The sequence below is a fragment of the Apodemus sylvaticus genome, chromosome 5 (genome assembly GCF_947179515.1).
Source record: "Apodemus sylvaticus chromosome 5, mApoSyl1.1, whole genome shotgun sequence".
Classification (NCBI taxonomy): Eukaryota; Metazoa; Chordata; class Mammalia; order Rodentia; family Muridae; genus Apodemus; species Apodemus sylvaticus.
Window position 1 is genome coordinate 110,084,530 of NC_067476.1, and position 16,729 is coordinate 110,101,258.

General features: G+C 41.9%; 1 protein-coding gene and 1 pseudogene across 2 annotated transcripts in view; one reads left to right on the top strand and one right to left on the bottom strand.

Annotated features, from left to right (window-relative positions):
- The window catches only part of Stard7 (StAR related lipid transfer domain containing 7), a 28,611-nt gene that overhangs the window by 6,868 nt on the left and 5,014 nt on the right, over positions 1–16,729 (top strand). Inside the window, exons 1-6 of one of the 2 annotated variants that reach the window (XM_052183537.1) lie at positions 333–423; positions 5,155–5,363; positions 5,585–5,634; positions 11,178–11,288; positions 11,366–11,448; positions 12,139–12,238. In XM_052183537.1, the coding sequence (XP_052039497.1) occupies positions 356–423; positions 5,155–5,363; positions 5,585–5,634; positions 11,178–11,288; positions 11,366–11,448; positions 12,139–12,238 (621 nt within the window). In that variant the 5' untranslated portion in view covers positions 333–355. Of the gene's footprint in view, positions 1–332; positions 424–5,154; positions 5,364–5,584; positions 5,635–11,177; positions 11,289–11,365; positions 11,449–12,138; positions 12,239–16,729 lie in introns of those variants that run through there. The other variant, XM_052183536.1, reaches the window with a different exon arrangement.
- LOC127686429 (protein transport protein Sec61 subunit gamma-like) lies at positions 14,194–14,557 on the bottom strand (annotated as a pseudogene).

Genomic DNA, 16,729 nt, shown 5'->3' on the forward strand with positions numbered 1-16,729 from the left:
GCCACCATGTGGTTGCTGGGATTTGAACTCAGGACCTTCAGAAGAACAGTCAGTGCTCTTAACCGCTGAGCCATTGCTCCAACCCCTTTATTTATTTTCTTTGACAATTTCATACATGTATACGGTAGTGTATCTTGATCATATCTATCTAGTCCTACCTCTACTGTCCTATTCCATCTAGAACCTCAGAGAATACCATTTGTCCCTTCATGTTCTCTTTTCCTTCATAATCCACTGAGTTCAGTTAGTGCTGCTTTAATGTGCATGGTTGTGACGTCATGGCAACTCCAGAAACAATGGCTCTCCTTCCTCCAGCAAGCATAACCTGTCAACAACTCCTCAGGGGTGGAGCTTCATGAGCACCTACGCTATCCATGCTGGAATGTTGCCTGGCTTGATCGTGTACAAGTTACCACAGCTGTTGTAAGTTCATGAGTACAGTAGCCATACCATGTTGAAAACAGCATTTTTTAACTTCTCTGAGCCTTCTGTTAGAAATAAGTCAAGGATGGCAAAGAAAGAGACCACCACTCTAACTGAAGTGTCTCAGCAAGGCAAAAGTTTACTCTTCTAGAAGGTGCACTGCTCTTCAAAGCATAAGAGTAGGCAGTGGGGACAGGAAGTATGCTTGATTTTTGTAGTTTTAACACAAATTAGCAACTGTATCTTTTCCCCATTGACTGGGGCCTGACCTCACAGTGTGTGTGTGTGTGTGTGTGTGTGTGTGTGTGTGTGTGTGTGTAGATATATATCCCCCCGGAATGGCAAAGGGTTTACTGATCCAAGGTTCTTGAGATGCAACAGGAGCCCATGTGTACTGGGTGGAGAAGGATCAGAATCTTTGCATATAGGTGTGGATGTGAGAAAAGACTAGTGATAGAGGTGTCTTGGTTGAGGCTGAACTCTCAAATTGTTTCTCTCAGCACTTTGAGTCTCTACATTAAATGCCACCCATAGGGGAAAAATAAACTACTCTGACCATGACAGAGAAAGCACTGCTCTGTGGGTATAAACATAAATATTGGCCATTCAGCAAAACAGTAGTACTTGATTCCCCCTAGGGCCTATGACCTCCCCAGCTTGGGGCCTTTGACCAGTTTTGTAGTAACACATTAAAAAAAAAAATCATAGCTGGGCAGTGGTGGCGCAGGCCTTTAATCCCAGCACTTGGGAGGCAGAGGCAGGCGGATTTCTGAGTTCGAGGACAGCTAGGGCTACAAGAGAAACCCTGTCTTGAAAAAAACCAAAAAAAAAAAAAAAAGTAATAATAACATGTTTCAGATATAAAAGGTTTAAAGAGCCGGGCAGTGGTGGTGCATACCTTTTATCCCCGTACTTGGGAGGCAGAGGCAGGTGGATTTCTGAGTTCGAGACCAGCCTGGTCTACAGAGTGAGTTCCAGGACAGCCAGGGCTGAAAAAAAAAAAAGATCTTCACCACTACCTGGCTGCTGGAAGATAAGTTTAAGGTCACCTTAGATGCACATTGAGGCTAGGCTGAGCTACATGATACTATCCTAAAGAAAAAGAAGGGCCTGGAAAATTGGCTCAGTGGTTAAGAGCACATGCCTCTCTTCTAGAGAGGTCCAGTATTCAATTTCCAGCATCCACTTTGGACATCTCACAAACCCCAAAACTTACTCTAGGAGATCTAGGCCTTTGTGAAAACTGCGCGCGCGCGTGTGTGTGTGTGTGTGTGTGTGTGTGTGTGTGTGCGCGCGCGCGCGCGCGCGCGCGCACACACACAGAGACAGACAGACAGACAGACAGACAAGGTCTCCACTGAGTAGTGGCCTTAAACTCGGAAGTTTGCCTGTCTCTCTCAAGTACTAGGGGAATTTTTTTTATTTTTTTAAGAAAAAACTTAGAGAAGTAGCGTTTGGCTAATTCTAAACTCATTTTGTAATTTAAAAAACTCATAGGGACTGGAGAGATGACTTGGTGGTTAATATCACTGCTGATCTTCCAGAAGATCTGGGTTCAAGTCCCAGCAACCACATGATGGCTAACAACCATTGGTAACTCCCATTCCAGGGAATACAGTGCCATTTTCTAGCCTCTGAGTGTGCCAGGCACTCAAGTGGTACACAGATAAATATATGAACAAAAGCACCCACATATATTACCTTTAAAAAAATCACACTCAACATACTGGGAATTGAAGGGAAATTCCTCAAATTTTTAAGGGTATCTAAAAATAGCTTACAACCTGCTGAGAAAATGAAACTTCCCTCTAAGGTCAGCAGCAAAAACAAGCCACTGCTCTCATTCCCTCCTTTGAACAATGTTCTAGAGTTTATAGCAGGGAAGTTGGGGAAGAGAGAGGTGAAAGGTACCCAGACGGACAGGAATAAGAAAAACTGCAGAAAATACTGTATTGGTGATATATATATATATATATATATATATATATGTTTGTGTGTTAATTTTTTTTTAAGATTTTATTATTTCATGTATGTGAGTACATTGTTGCTGTCTTTGGATACACCAGAAGAGGGCATTGGATCCCATTACAGATGGTTGTGAGCCATCATGTCGTTCATTGCTGGGAATTGAACTCAAGACCTCTGGAAGAGCAGTCAGTGCTCTTAACTGCTGAGCCAGTTTTTACATCTCTCCAGCCCTGTATTGTCAGTTTAAATACTTAGGAAGTTCTGAAAATCATTACACTTTGAAAACTGTTAGCACTAATAAGATTGTAGGTTAAATTATGAGTAATATGAAAATAAACAGAATTTCGTTTACAACATCAAAAAGAATAAAATTTTTAATAATTTTTTTTTTTTTGGATTTGGTTTTTTGTTTCCGAGACAGGGTTTCTCTGTGTAGCCCCACCTGTCCTGGAACTCACTCTTATAGAGCAGGCTGGCCTCGAACTCAGAAATTCGCCTGCCTCTGCCTCCCAGAGTGCTGGGATTACAGGCGTGCGCCACTACCGCCCGGCTAATTTTTTATAAATTTAAGAACGAAGCACAAGACTTTTTTAGAACTCTGAAACCTATAAAACATTGAGGCTGGGCATGGTGGTGTACACCTTTAAACCCAGCACTTGGGAAGTAGAGGCAGATCTGAGTTCAGGACTAGCCTGATTTACAGAGTTTCAGGCCACCCAGTGAGCACAATGAGACCTTGTCTCAAAAATGAAACATTATTGAGATTTTAAAAAGCAAGTGGGATTAGGGATCCAGAGCCTCTAACAGCATGGGCTTGATCCTCAGACACAACATTTTTAAAAAGCTAGATGTGTCCTTATCTGTAGTCCCGAAATTCCTACTGGCAGTTGGGAAGCAGAGTGGAAGAATTGGCTGAAACTCAGGAGAGATAGCCAGCCCGGGACTCCAGCTGAGGAATAGGGTGGAAGGAGAAAACTGAGTCCTAAAAGTTGTCCTCTTACTTCTACACACACACCTGTAAGATCAAGTTAAAGAGACAGATGCAGGGGGACACCAGTAACCCCTTAAGAAACTGAAGCAAAGGGATTACTAGAACCTAGGAGTTCAAGACCCAGCAGGCAGCATATCAGGACATTATCTTAAAACAAAAACAAGAAAGCTAGTCAGTGGTGGTACATAATTTTAATCCCAGCAGGAGACAGGCAGATCTCTGAGTTCAACTTGGTCTGTGGAACAAGTTCCAGGACAGTCAGGGAGGGCTACACAGAGAAACGCTGTCTCACAAAACAAAACAAACAAACAAGTAGTTTGAGAGTTCCTCAAAAATGCAAATGTAGGAGCTGGGAATGTAACTCAGCTGGTAAGAGTGCTTGCCTAGTATGTATGAAGCCTTAGGGTCTATCTCTAGTCCCCTTGGTAGGGAAGTAAGCATGAAGCTATCATTGTCACCATAAGCTAGCGGATTCATTCTTAGGACTCTACCCAAGGAAATGAAAGCACATCTACATAGAGACTCTTATTATTCATGGTAGGCCCAAAGTGGAAACAACACAGATGCCTGTTTTCTGCTAAACAAAAGGTGATATATATATTTATATCATGGAATGTTGTTCAGCTATGAAAAGGAATAAAATCCAACATGGATGAAACTTCGAAATATGCCAGTGAAGGGAGCCAGATGAAGGGGACATATGCGTAGTTCCATTTTTGATAGCTTATTTCACTTTTTTGAGGCAAGGTCTCAATATATAGCTCTGACTGTCCTCAAACTCCCTATATAGACCAGGCTGGCCTTATAAAGATCTGCCTCTATCTCCCTTGCCACCATTCCCAGCCACGATTCCATTTATTTGAAATGTTGGAAATAAAGACAGATTTGTGGCTGGCAGGGATGGGGAGTGAGAGAACTGCCTGATAGTATACACCCAACGTTTCAGGTAGTCTAAAAGGCCCTGAATTATATACTGCAAAGGAGAAATCTTATGCTGTGTAGATTATATTTCAATTTGAAAACAGGGAAGAAAAATAATACAGGAAGAAGACAGTCCACTAAAAAGGGGAGGGGGTAGAAAGTCTTACCTAGTGGAGCATGCTATAATCCCAGTGCTCAGATGACCGAGGCAAGAAGATGGAGGTGTAGTACAAGGTCAGCTGGCCTACATAGTGAAATCCTGTGCCACAGCAGGATGGGAGCGTCGAGGGACACATCTGCAAACCTTGGTGGTTAATATTTGAAGAGGGCTCAGCTTCTCAGTCCTCCTTGATCCATGGTATATGTCTCACTTTGATGCCCACAGCATGGTTTTTAGTTTTTGACCTGCTTTAAGTCTTCTTACTCCTAGAGTTGAAATGCAGTTAGGTGACAGGATTAAGGATCCTATTCATGTATACTGTATGCATGAAAAATAAAAATACCCAAATATATATGTGTGTGTGTGTGTGTATGTATGTATATATATATATATATATATATATATATATATTTAATTTTATAAGTTATTTGAGGCTATGGGCCAGGTCTTGAACACTTTTAAGAATGTTTTTCACAGCTAACGTAAGGAAAGTGCTATTATTTTATGCATTTTATAGATTTAGGAATGGTAACTGGTTAATTATTCTAATTACAAGTGTTAGGCTAGTGTTCAAGTGTAACAGTTCAGTTTTTATTCACTGAGGTGCAGTAATGCTGTTTCCAGCCACACCTCTTTTTGCAGGTCTTTGGCTATTTTGGTTCATGGACACCATGCTTATCTGTCTTCCCAGGTCCATTAATGAGATGAAACGGTTGGAGGAAATGTCAAATATATTTCAGAGTTCTGGAGTTGAGACTCACCCTCCTGAATCAAAGTGCCCAGCAGGCGGAAATGAAAAGTCAGAAGACAAAGAAGAACCATGGGAAATGGTAATGGACAAGAAACACTTCAAGCTGTGGCGGCGCCCAATTACAGGCACCCACCTTTACCAGTACCGAGGTGAGCCCTGCCTGCTGCCTTTGACCGTGTCCAGGTGCCCACACAGTGCTTTGTTCCTTTTGCTTCCTAAACCATTCTATCCTGGACCTACTGAAGAAAATTTGCCAATTCTTTGTTTTCCTCTCTCAGATGACAAGCTTTTCCTATTCTTCCTTGACCCATGTTGTCCCTGCCTTGAGTTGCGGCTTCCTAGCTCTCCCCCACCCCTCTTGTCGTTCTAGTTTTTGGAACATACACAGATGTGACGCCCCGACAGTTCTTCAATGTTCAGGTGAGTTCATTTTCTCTCCAGATTTGGAACTTTCTGGCTCCATGCTTGTGTAATCTCAGTACTTGGAAGGTGAGGCAGGAGACTTGCTGTGAGTTAGAGGCAGGCCTGGGTTGTATAACAAATACAAGACTAGTCAGAAATACATAGTAAGTTAAAACAAATAAATGAATTAAAAACAATAAAAGAGTTGGATATGATGGCATATACCTTTAATTATAGCACGCAGGAAGCAGAGGCAGGTGATAAATCTATGAATTTGAGGCCTGCCTAGGCTACACAGCTAGTTCCAGGACAGCTACCTAGAGAGATTCTGTCCCCAAAACAATAAAAGTAAAACAAAAGTGAGAGGGGAAGGTGAGATCTCCCCAAGTGCCACATAGAACTTTCTTTCATGATACTTCCATTTTTCAAATTTTAATTTTTTAATTTTAAAAATTAGTATACAGCTGAATATGGTAGCATGCACCTTTAATCCCAGTACTTGGTTTATGTAGGGAGCCCCAGGACATCCAGACTATAGAGAGAGACCCTGTCTCAAACAAAATACAAAATAAGTATACAAAGTATTAGGCTTTCTGGCATTTTCAGACATAATTTGTTTTTGTTGGAATTCCTCCCCATTGCCTTCTCCCTTCTCGCCCGTCCCTACTATAATAATCATCTATAGTAAGATACAGAATGTACAGGTTATATGCCCAGGAGTAGGCTGGGTCATATGGTAGTTCTGTTTTTAATTTTTCTGATAAACTTCCATACTGATTTTCTTTTTTTTAGAGAGATTTATTTATTTGTTAAAAGTACACTGTAGCTGTCTTCAGACACACCAGAAGAGGGCATCAGATCTTATCACGGATGGTTGTGAGCCACCACGTGGTTGCTGGGATTCAGGACCTTTGGAAGCGCAGTCAGTGCTTTTAACCACTGAGCCATCTCTCCAGCCCCATACTGATTTTCATACTCTATTAACATCAGTGTATAATTCCACTAGTAATGTGTAAGTGTTCCTCTTTCCCCTGCCGTCAATTTTTGTGATTTTGCCAAGCTTTCAATAACTTTCTTTTTTTTTTATTATAATACCCACTAAAGCCAAGCCTGTTGGAATAGGGCTGTGTAGCAGTGAGTTTAGCTACACTGTTTTTGGTCCCCGGTGTGCTTCCAGCCAGGAGCTATCTGGGTTTGAGAATGGAACTCTCTTTCTCTCCCTCCATCTCCCCCCCCCCACCCCCCACCCCCACCCCCACCCCCACCCCCACCCCAAGGCTAGGCACTCCTAAACCTTCCCCTGCTACCCCAGGCCAGATTATGGAAGTGGCCAATGGCCACCCATGCAAATTCTCACATGGCTGGTTGGCACATGGTGTGGGCCTGCAGTTCCTCCATCCCATCCTTCTCTCCCGAGTCATGCCAATTCTCTGTCTCCTTTTCCCCCAGTTCCTAGTTATCACAAATCTAAAGATCCCACCCTGTTTCCCTTTGCTCAGCCATTGGTTGCTAGCATCTTTATTTATCGATCAAAAACCAATAGGGGAAAAGGACCTTCAGTGTTTGGACACACGGATTTCCGATTAAATCAAAGCATTAGAACTAATCCCCAACAGGCCTGTAATCCTGCTATTTGGGCGGCTGAAGCTTTCCTGGTACATAGTGTGTTCAAGACCAGCCTGGTCAGCTTAATGAGACTGTCTTAAGTAAAAGCAAGGCTGGGGAAATGGATATGCATAGTATGTGCAGGGTGTGCTGGGGTGAATCTGCAGAACTTTAACAACGTATACCCACAAAGGATATACAAGGCACTTTGACCTGGGCTCTGGATTTTGTCAGTGCTGTTTGGTTTTGGTGTATATGATGTCTGTATTTGAAGTTCCTTATTAGTTTCTTGATATGAAAGAAAATGAGAAATGCTTCTTAAATTTCTGTGCATCAGATATCTGCTTATACTTTGATACCTTTTCTGTTTAAAATGATTTAGAATTATCCTATCTTTATATATTATCTGTTGTATTTTCTCAGACATTTTCTTTCTTCTTTTTAAGTTTTATTACTGTTATGGGGGGGGTGCAGGTACATGTGTGGAGGCCAGGGGCAACACTGTAGAGTTGCTTCTCTTCTACCTTTTGGTGGGTTCTATGTATTGAGCTCAGGTTGCTAGGCTTACATAGTCAGGCACTGTTTCAGTTCCATTTTGTTGCTGTGACTCTGACCAAAAGCAATTTAGGAAGAAAGTTTTATTTCAGTTTATAGGTTATAGTCAGTAACTGAGAGAAGTTGGGACAGGAACTTGAAACAGGAGCTGTGGAAGTGTACTGTTTATTTGCTCTTTTCCAGGCTCATGTTTCTTTTCTTTTCTTTTCTTTTCTTTTCTTTTCTTTTCTTTTCTTTTCTTTTCTTTTCTTTTCTTTTCTTTTGCATATTGCTAGGTAAAAGCCAATCTGAAAGGTGACATACTATATGATTTCAAATGTAGGTCATTCTAGGCACTTGTCAAAACTCATACAATGTCTAGTACACGTACTTAACTCTATTACCTTAGTCAATGATATATATATATATATATGTCAGATATATGATATATATATGTAATATATATACACATATATAATATATATACATATACACATCACATATATGTAATATATATATTATATATATACAGTACTGGGTAGGCAGTGGTACAGGTGTATAATCCCAGCACTTAGGAGGACCACCACAAGTTATACCTAACCTTGTCTACCTAGTAAATTTCAGGCCAGCTGTGGTTACTACATGGTAAAGTCTTATTACACGGTAAAGCCTTACTTTAAAAAAAAATACTTTTTGCTTTCCCAATTTGAAACTGCTCTGCAAAAAAATTAAAAAAATCTATGAAAAAAAAAGTACAGGAAAATAAACCCATTAAAACAAAAATCATTTAGATAGCTAAGCACTTAAAAAGTCCAACACAAGGCCATCAGGAGATATCAAAGATGTTAAGATTCAGCAGGGTGTTAGCAGACAGTTGCTGATTTGTGTGTAGACTCTCAACTATCCTGGTAAAGAGGAGGAGGAACTATGAAGATTGATGTCCAGTCTTTTTGTTTTTTAAGCTATTATAGGGAACACAGAATGTTTCTCTTTACTTCTTCCATTCCCTTCAATCAGAATAAAACCTTGACATTGGCTAAGGTGGCATACTTGGGGGTTACAGTTCCTTGCACAGTTTCTCTCTTGTAAATTTTCTCAAAATCTTCTTACTTTTTTGAACACCTTTAGAACAACATATTATCTTCCACTCCTGGGGATGGGAAAACACAGGCTAACAGGAAAGAGAAATCAACTTTTGGAAAGTATCTGGAACCCAGGGGTAATTGGTATACAGGCAAACCCAGTCTGTCCTGTCTGCAGGGAGCTATGTGCCATGGACATGGCCTGCTTTTTTTGTAGTCCAGGACTACCTTTATAGCGGGACTTTCTCGAACCCACCAGTGGTATAAATAATGACATGAGAATTTTATTACAGTTTAAAGCTTAGGCTTTTTTCTAGGGCAGTTTTTCAGCTACTTTTGACTCTCTATATGACTAGCTCTATACCTTTCTTCTGTGGTTCATGTCTGGTCCCTCCATGTACACGTTCAAATTTCCTACATCAGCTTTCTTTTCCCAGTATGCACCTCTCTCTTCCCCACTCCAAGCCCCCCTACTTCCTCCTGCCCAGCCATTGGCCATCAGCTCTTTGTTACAGCCAATCATCAGTGCAACAAATGTCTGTCTGATCAATTCTAGATTGCCTCTAGGCAGAGAAGACTGCCTGACCTTAGTATCTGAGTAGGAGGCTGGTGATGTATCATAGAAATGACAGAACCAATTTCCTGCCAGCATTTAGCTCTCTCCTGGTACAGAATTATTAACCATTGAAAATAAAGAGACATACCTTCATAGAGTACAAAAAAGGTTACCCCAACACTTTTCCATGAAATGGCACTGTCCAAAACTGGCTGGATCCACCTATTAACAATCTAGACAGTCCTCCTTAGACAGGTTCACACTCCAGTCTTACCTGGACATCCATTTGCAGGGGACTTCAGGCTGTATCAAAAAAAACTAACTACAATTGCTGGCAAACATTTTTACCCACTGAGAAATGTCACCACCCCCATTCCACAGACACTTTTTTTTTTTAAAGATTTATTTATTTATTATATGTAAGTACACTGTAGCTGTCTTCAGACCCCAGAAGAGGGAGCCAGATCTCATTACAGATGGTTGTGAGCCACCATGTGGTTGCTGGGATTTGAACTCAGGACCTCTGGAAGAGCAGTCAGTGCTCTTAACCGCTGAGCCATCTCTCCAGCACCCTCCACAGCCACTTTTAATTAATTTATTTATTTACTTTATATCCCAAATGCAGCTTCCTATTTCTCCTCTCCTCCCAGTCCTTCCCTAAAAAATTTGTTAATAATTAATTTTATTTTATGTGCATTGTGTGAGGGTATCAGATCCCCCTGGAACTGGTGTTATAAACAGATGTGAACTGCCATTTGGGTGCTAGAAATTGAACCTAGGTCCTCTAGAAGAGCAGCCATTGCACTTAGCCATTGAGCCCTCTCTAGTGTCTCCATAGATATTTCTGTTTCATAGTTTTTGTATATGTGCATATATGTATACACATGATGAGAACTGAACATAGACAAAACTTGTGACAAGTAATCTAACCACTGAGCTGTACCTTCAGTCTTTTGTTTTGTTGTTGTTGTTTGGTTGGTTTGGTTTGGTTTTGAGACAGATCTCCCTATGTAAGTCCAGTATTGCCTTGAACTTTTGATCCTTGTCTTTGCTTCTTGAATTGCTGATATTAATAGACATGTGTGCCACCAGTATCTCATTGCATTTGTGAGACTCCTTTGAAGGGTGCTGGAGAAGTGGCTGAGTGGTTGAGAGCACTGTTTGCTCTTCTGGAGAACCCAGGTTCCCAGCACCCACATGGTGGCTCACAGCTGTCTATAATTCCAGTCTTAGGGAGTCCAACATCATCTGGCCTCCATGGGCATCAGGCAAGCATGCAGGCAAAACACCATACACATAAAAGTTAGAACAAGGATTCCCTCAGGGGACTCGGGGAATCATTCAGTGGGTAAGGCGCTTGCTGATTAAGCTTGAGTTCAGATCCCTGTATCACCCATGTAGAAGCTGTGTGGCAGCATATGTCTGTAAGTAATCCTAGCACTGGTTAGGTTGGGACTAGATGAGTCCCCAGAGGTTGTTGGCCAGCCAGTCTAGTCATACCAGTATGCCTCAGGTTCAGTGAGAGAGCCGCTCTTAATAAAGTGGAGAGTGATAGAAGACATCCAGCATTGACCTCTGGCCCATACATGCACAGGTACATACATGAACATTTACACCCATACATAGAATCTTACTGTATGTGAGAATCATCTCATAAACAGCAATGCCTCTCACATCTTACTATTAAGTCAAATTACTATTTCTCCATAATGTCGCTAAGTCAGAGATCAACATCCCTGAAAAAGAAACTTCTGCATCTCTGTTTTGGATCTTGTCTTTTGCAGCTGGATACAGAGTACAGGAAAAAATGGGATGCCCTTGTGATCAAGCTAGAGGTGATTGAGAGAGATGCTGTCAGTGGTTCTGAGGTTCTTCATTGGGTAACCCATTTTCCTGTGAGTATTTTTACTTTAGTTTTAATCCTGTCAAGTCTGTGATGCAGAACACTAATCTTGCCTCACTCCCTTTTTAGTATCCAATGTACTCTCGGGATTATGTTTATGTTCGGCGGTATAGTGTGGATCAGGAAAACAATGTGATGGTCTTGGTGTCACGGTATGTATAACTGCTGGAGTATTTGTTAAGCTCCACTAGCTGTGCCTCACCCATTTGTGCCCTGGCTCTTGCCCTCATGAGTGCCCTGCAGACTTCTAGCAGTGCCCATCCACTTCTACTCTGGCTGTGAACCACCAGGGAGACTTTGCAGGGTGGGAGTGGATATTAAGGGTAGGACCTAGAACCTTAGTACTGCTGAGTTATTGCCCTAAACACGCAATTCTCAACCTTTCTAATGCTGAAACCCTTTAATACAGTTCCTCATGTTGTGGTGACCCTTAACCATAAAATTATTTTCGTTGCTGCTTCTTAACTGTAATTTTGCTACTGTTTTCAGTTGTCATGTAAATATCTGTTTTGCAGTGCTTAGATGACCCCTGTGAAAGGATCAATTGACTCCTTCCCACTCCAAAAGGGGTTGAGACCATAGCACCTAAATTTAAGTTTTAAATAGATGTTTTGAATTTCTTAATATAAGTAGAACTAGAAATATAGCCTGTGAGCCATATATTACAATGTCCAAGAAACTTTCGTATTTCATGAATGCAACCTGGATTGTATTCATTCTTTTTATTAACTGCTTGATTTTGTTGAGACAGGGTTCTACAGTTGTGCCTACTCCCCACCCCCACTAATCCTCGCTCACCATCCATTAGTGCCAGGATAGTCATTCCCCCTCTCTCCTTACAGTGCTGTGGAACACCCCAGTGTGCCAGAGTCTCCAGAGTTTGTCAGGGTCAGATCTTATGAGTCCCAAATGGTTATCCGTCCTCACAAGTCATTTGATGAGGTGAGTTTTACCTCATGAGAGATGAGTGTTGAAGCTTTGAAATTTTTTCAAGGAATGCCTTTGTCTGATCTGTGAGAGGTGAATTGCTGGAATGTATGCATTAGAGTCAGTTGGAACTTGTAAGGTGTGGCCCTGGTCTTCCTTCCTGACTATTTTAGGGGTGGCTAGAAAATTTATGGTTTGTAGGCTAAAGAGACAGCTCAGTGATTCAGAGCACTTGTGCTGGGCAGTGGTGGCGCCCACGTTTAATCCCAGCACTTGGGAGGCTGAGGCAGGTGAATCTCTGAGGAAATCTTATCTCAAAGGCAGTTAAAAAAAAATTTATTGTTCTTGCAGAGGACCCAGATTTGATTCCTAGTACCCACAAGGTGGTTCATAGGTATCCATATCTCAAGTTATCTACATGGACACCAGGCACACATGTACATATACAGAACATACAAGTGAAATACTCAGACATAAAATAAAAAACTGGGATGAGGTGTGCATTAGAATTAGCTGGAACTTGTTAGGTACATTGTGAGCCCTGGTCTCACTTCCTGCTTGTTTCAAAAATGTCCAGAAAATGTAACTCTTTAAAAATAAAGTTTTAAGGCCAGGTAGTGGTGGCACATGGCTTTAATCCCAGCACTTGGGAGGCAGAGGCAGGTGGATTTCTGAGTTTGAGGCCAGCCTGGTCAACAGAGTGAGTTCCAGAACAGCCAGGGCTATACAGAGAAACCCTGTCTCAAAAAACCAAAAATAAAAATAAAGTTTTAAATAAATCTTTAAATAATTCCTGAATTTTATAGAATTCTGAAGGTCACAAATTATTGTTGCTTTCTGCTTTTTTGAGACAGTCTCATTATACAGCCCAGGCCAGGCTGCCTTGAAACTTGCTGTGTAGTCCAGGCTGACACCAAACCTGCAGGCCTCATGCCTCAGCCTCCTGAATGTCAGGATTACAAATGTGCATGGGTACATGCACTTTTGTCATTTGTCAGTTCTTGCTATTTTCTGAGCTCTTGGAGTTTTATTCAGAGAGTTCTTGCTTATGGTGGTATCTTAGATTGTCTTCCTCTAGTTATTTTCAGAGTTTCAAGGTTTTCTTGTTGTTGTTTTGAGGTTGAGACCTGAGGTCTTAGTTTCATTCTTGTACATGTGGGTATCCAGTTTTCCTAACTGTTAAAGAGGATGTCTTTTCTCCACTGCTCTGGTTCTGACACTTGTTGAAGCTGAAGCTGCATGTGTAAGTCCTTTTATCTGTCCTTGTACAGTACCATGCTTTGTTCATAGGGCTTCATAATATGATTTAAAATCAGAAGCTGTAATAGCTCTACCATTCCTCTGTGTTTGTGCCCAGGTGTCTTCCTCTATCACTTTCTTTCCTGTTCCCTTGAAACAGTCTTTCGTTGAACCCAGACCTTTCTGGCTGACTGGCCAGCGAGTCCCACCTTCCATCTCACCCTCTAGCACTGAGGTTACAGGCACACATTAACTGTTTTTGTGTGGGTGCTGGAACTCTAAGCTGAGGTCCTTATGACTGCACAGCAAGTGTACAGCAAGGTAGCTCTGTGCTAACTCAGCTCCATGTAACCATTTTTACTGGTTCATAAACATGGATGTGTTTTTATCTTCTATTGTCCTTTTTTATTTATATCCCTCCTTTTTCTTTTCTTTGTCTTGCCTTACTGCTAGATAACACTTTAAACAATATAGTAAATAAAAATAGAATGGCATAGGGTTTTCTTTTTTGTTAATGTCCTTATCTGGTTTTTATATCAGGATGTTAGCTTTATAGAATGGGTTTGGTGGGGTTTTTCTTTTTGTTTTTCTTTTGAAATTATTTTAATTCAGAAATAGAAAACCTCATAGGAAGGAGGAACGAAACAAAAACCACAGTGCATCCAGGAGGCGTTTTACTTCATGAGTTTGTCACCCCCTCATTGGTTTACTCATCATTGGTTCACTGAGAAAGGACTCAGCCACCCACAATAATGTTATTAATAGGGATGTGGATCCATTTCACGAAGAAGCCGATGAGTCCCATGATAGCAAATCCTATAGCTGTGGCCATGCGATCTTCTGGAATTCTTTTCTGTCGGGCTTGGTGCATCTTTTAACCAGTTGAATTGAGTCCTCACGAACTGGCTCGACAAACTGCATTACATGATCCACGTTTGTGGGATGGCGGTTTGAGAGCGTAGAGACACGGTAACTTAGGAGAGAGGGTTTTTTCTTTCTATTGTATGGAATATTTTGAGACCTGTGGGCCAGGCAGTTTCCCAGAAACTCTGGAGGCTCTCTGCCCTCAGGTCTCTCACTGCCTTCAGAACTCATCCATCAGTGAACCATCCTATAAGAAGAAGATTGTGGAGATCCAGCAGCATGCTAGACTTGGTCTCAGGGCTTACAGTCTTACCTGGCAGCAATCACAGGCGACTAGGAGGCATCTCTTGAGGCTATAGAAGCCTATAGTTGCTAGCCACAGCCCTGAGTCTCTGCAGTACTTAGCTTATGGAACGTCCTTCTGTGTCATATAAGATAGGGCTACTTACCACTGTGCCCTCCTCTACCTGAGCCCCTGCTACCCTAATCTCTCAGTATGTCCATGTCTGACCCATCCCTCTCCAGAACTGCCTCTTATTGCTGTCTCCCATGCAGATACTTTGCCCAGTTGGTTCCAGACTTTATAAGCTCAGCTGTTCCTTGTTTTCAGGGCTCCAAAGTCACTTAGTTTCAAATTGTAGGCCACCTCTTGAGAGGAACCGGACAGTAGCTCTTTGGAGAATGACAATGGATTTGTTCTTCTCAGGAGTCATTACTGTCACACCAAGTCTGCCCACTGACTGAGGCTCATGCCTACTGGTCCTATGGCTGGCTCACCAGTTTGTTGTGGTACGAGCTGCTTTATGGCTCTGGCCCTCCCTTCCCTGCCCCCACAGGGGAGAAGTGGGTTAGCTGTTGGCTCTTGCCTACATAACTGTATAACTTTCTGGTTTCTCTGTCATTCAGTTTGTGATTCCTGATGTGTGGTCTGTCCTTTCTTACCCTGACTTTTCACTCATAGAGTCACATGGGATAAGAAGCTAAATCCACCATCTGCCCTGAAACTTTGCCTAATTTTTTTCCCCCAAGACATGGTTTCTCTGTATAGCCCTGGCTGTCCTGGAACTCACTCTGTAGATCAGGCTAGCCTTGAACTCACAGAGCTATGCCTGCCTTTGCCCCCACCTCAGCCCCTACCCCCTAAGGGATTAAAGGTATATACCACTGCCTGGCATGTTTAATTCATTATACTACTTTTGAACTGTGTCTTTGTGTGGTGGTTAGTTTTAAGTGACACCTTGCCAACCAAGAATCACTTGGGAATTTTTACATTTTTTATTTTATGTGAATGAATGTTTTGCCTACATGTATGTCAGCATACCACCTGTGTGCCCCAGTGCTGCCAAAGTCAGAAGAGTTTGTTGGATCCCCTGTGACATGTGACTCAAGTGGTTATAAACTACCATGTAGGTGCTGGGAATCAAACTTGGGTCTCTGGAAGTGCTCCTAACCACTGATCTATCGCTCCAGCCCCAGAGTAGTCAATCTTGACATCAGGCACACCCGTCTCTCATGCTCCAGAGGATTATCATCTGCTGCCTTACTTAAGGCGGGATGGGAGACCCGCCATAATGTAGGCCGCACTGTTGTGTGGGTGAGCATGGACTGTGTTAAGAGTGAATGAAGAAAATCAGCTGAACAAATTCAAGCAGGCAGCATGGGTGCGTTCATTTCTCTTTGCTCCTGACTGGGTGCAGTGTAACCAACACTCTCCAGCTCCTGTCTATGGGGAATGAGATAATTAAACATAAGATATTACTGACAATGAAACAGTTTTAAATATACCATTCTGCCAAAAGGAATGCTAGTGTAGAGAAGAGAAGATAGTGTGCTGGTTTGATTTAATTTTTTTAAAGTTCCTGGATCACAAGAAATTCTTGCCCTCTTATCCCTTAGACTGGGATTTGCTCCCTTCCCATATTCCCCATCCTGTTGGTTTAGTATGCAGAGCCTTATCCAATGAATAATTTGGGGCTTGAAACTCCCTTTTTTCTGATCTTGGACTCTTATCACATGGCAGGCAATCTGTAACTTCCCAATTCTCCATTCTGAAACAAACAGCTACCAGCTAGAGGTAAAAAGGGCCTATAATGTCCTGCTTATTTGGACTGAACTCTGAGCAGATCCCATACTAAAAACAGACCACAATTATATTTTATAATTTCTATCTGTCTTAGTCAGGGTTTCTATTCCTGCACAAACATCATGACCAAGAAGCAAGTTGGGGAGGAAAGGGTTTGTTTATTCAGCTTACACTTCCATACCATCTTTTTTGTTGTTGTTGTTTTGTTTTGTTTTGTTTTGTTTTGTTTTTTCGAGGCAGGGTTTCTCTGTGTAGCCCAGGCTGTCCTGAAACTCACTCTGTAGACCAGGCTGGTCTCAAACTCAGAAATCCGCCTGCCT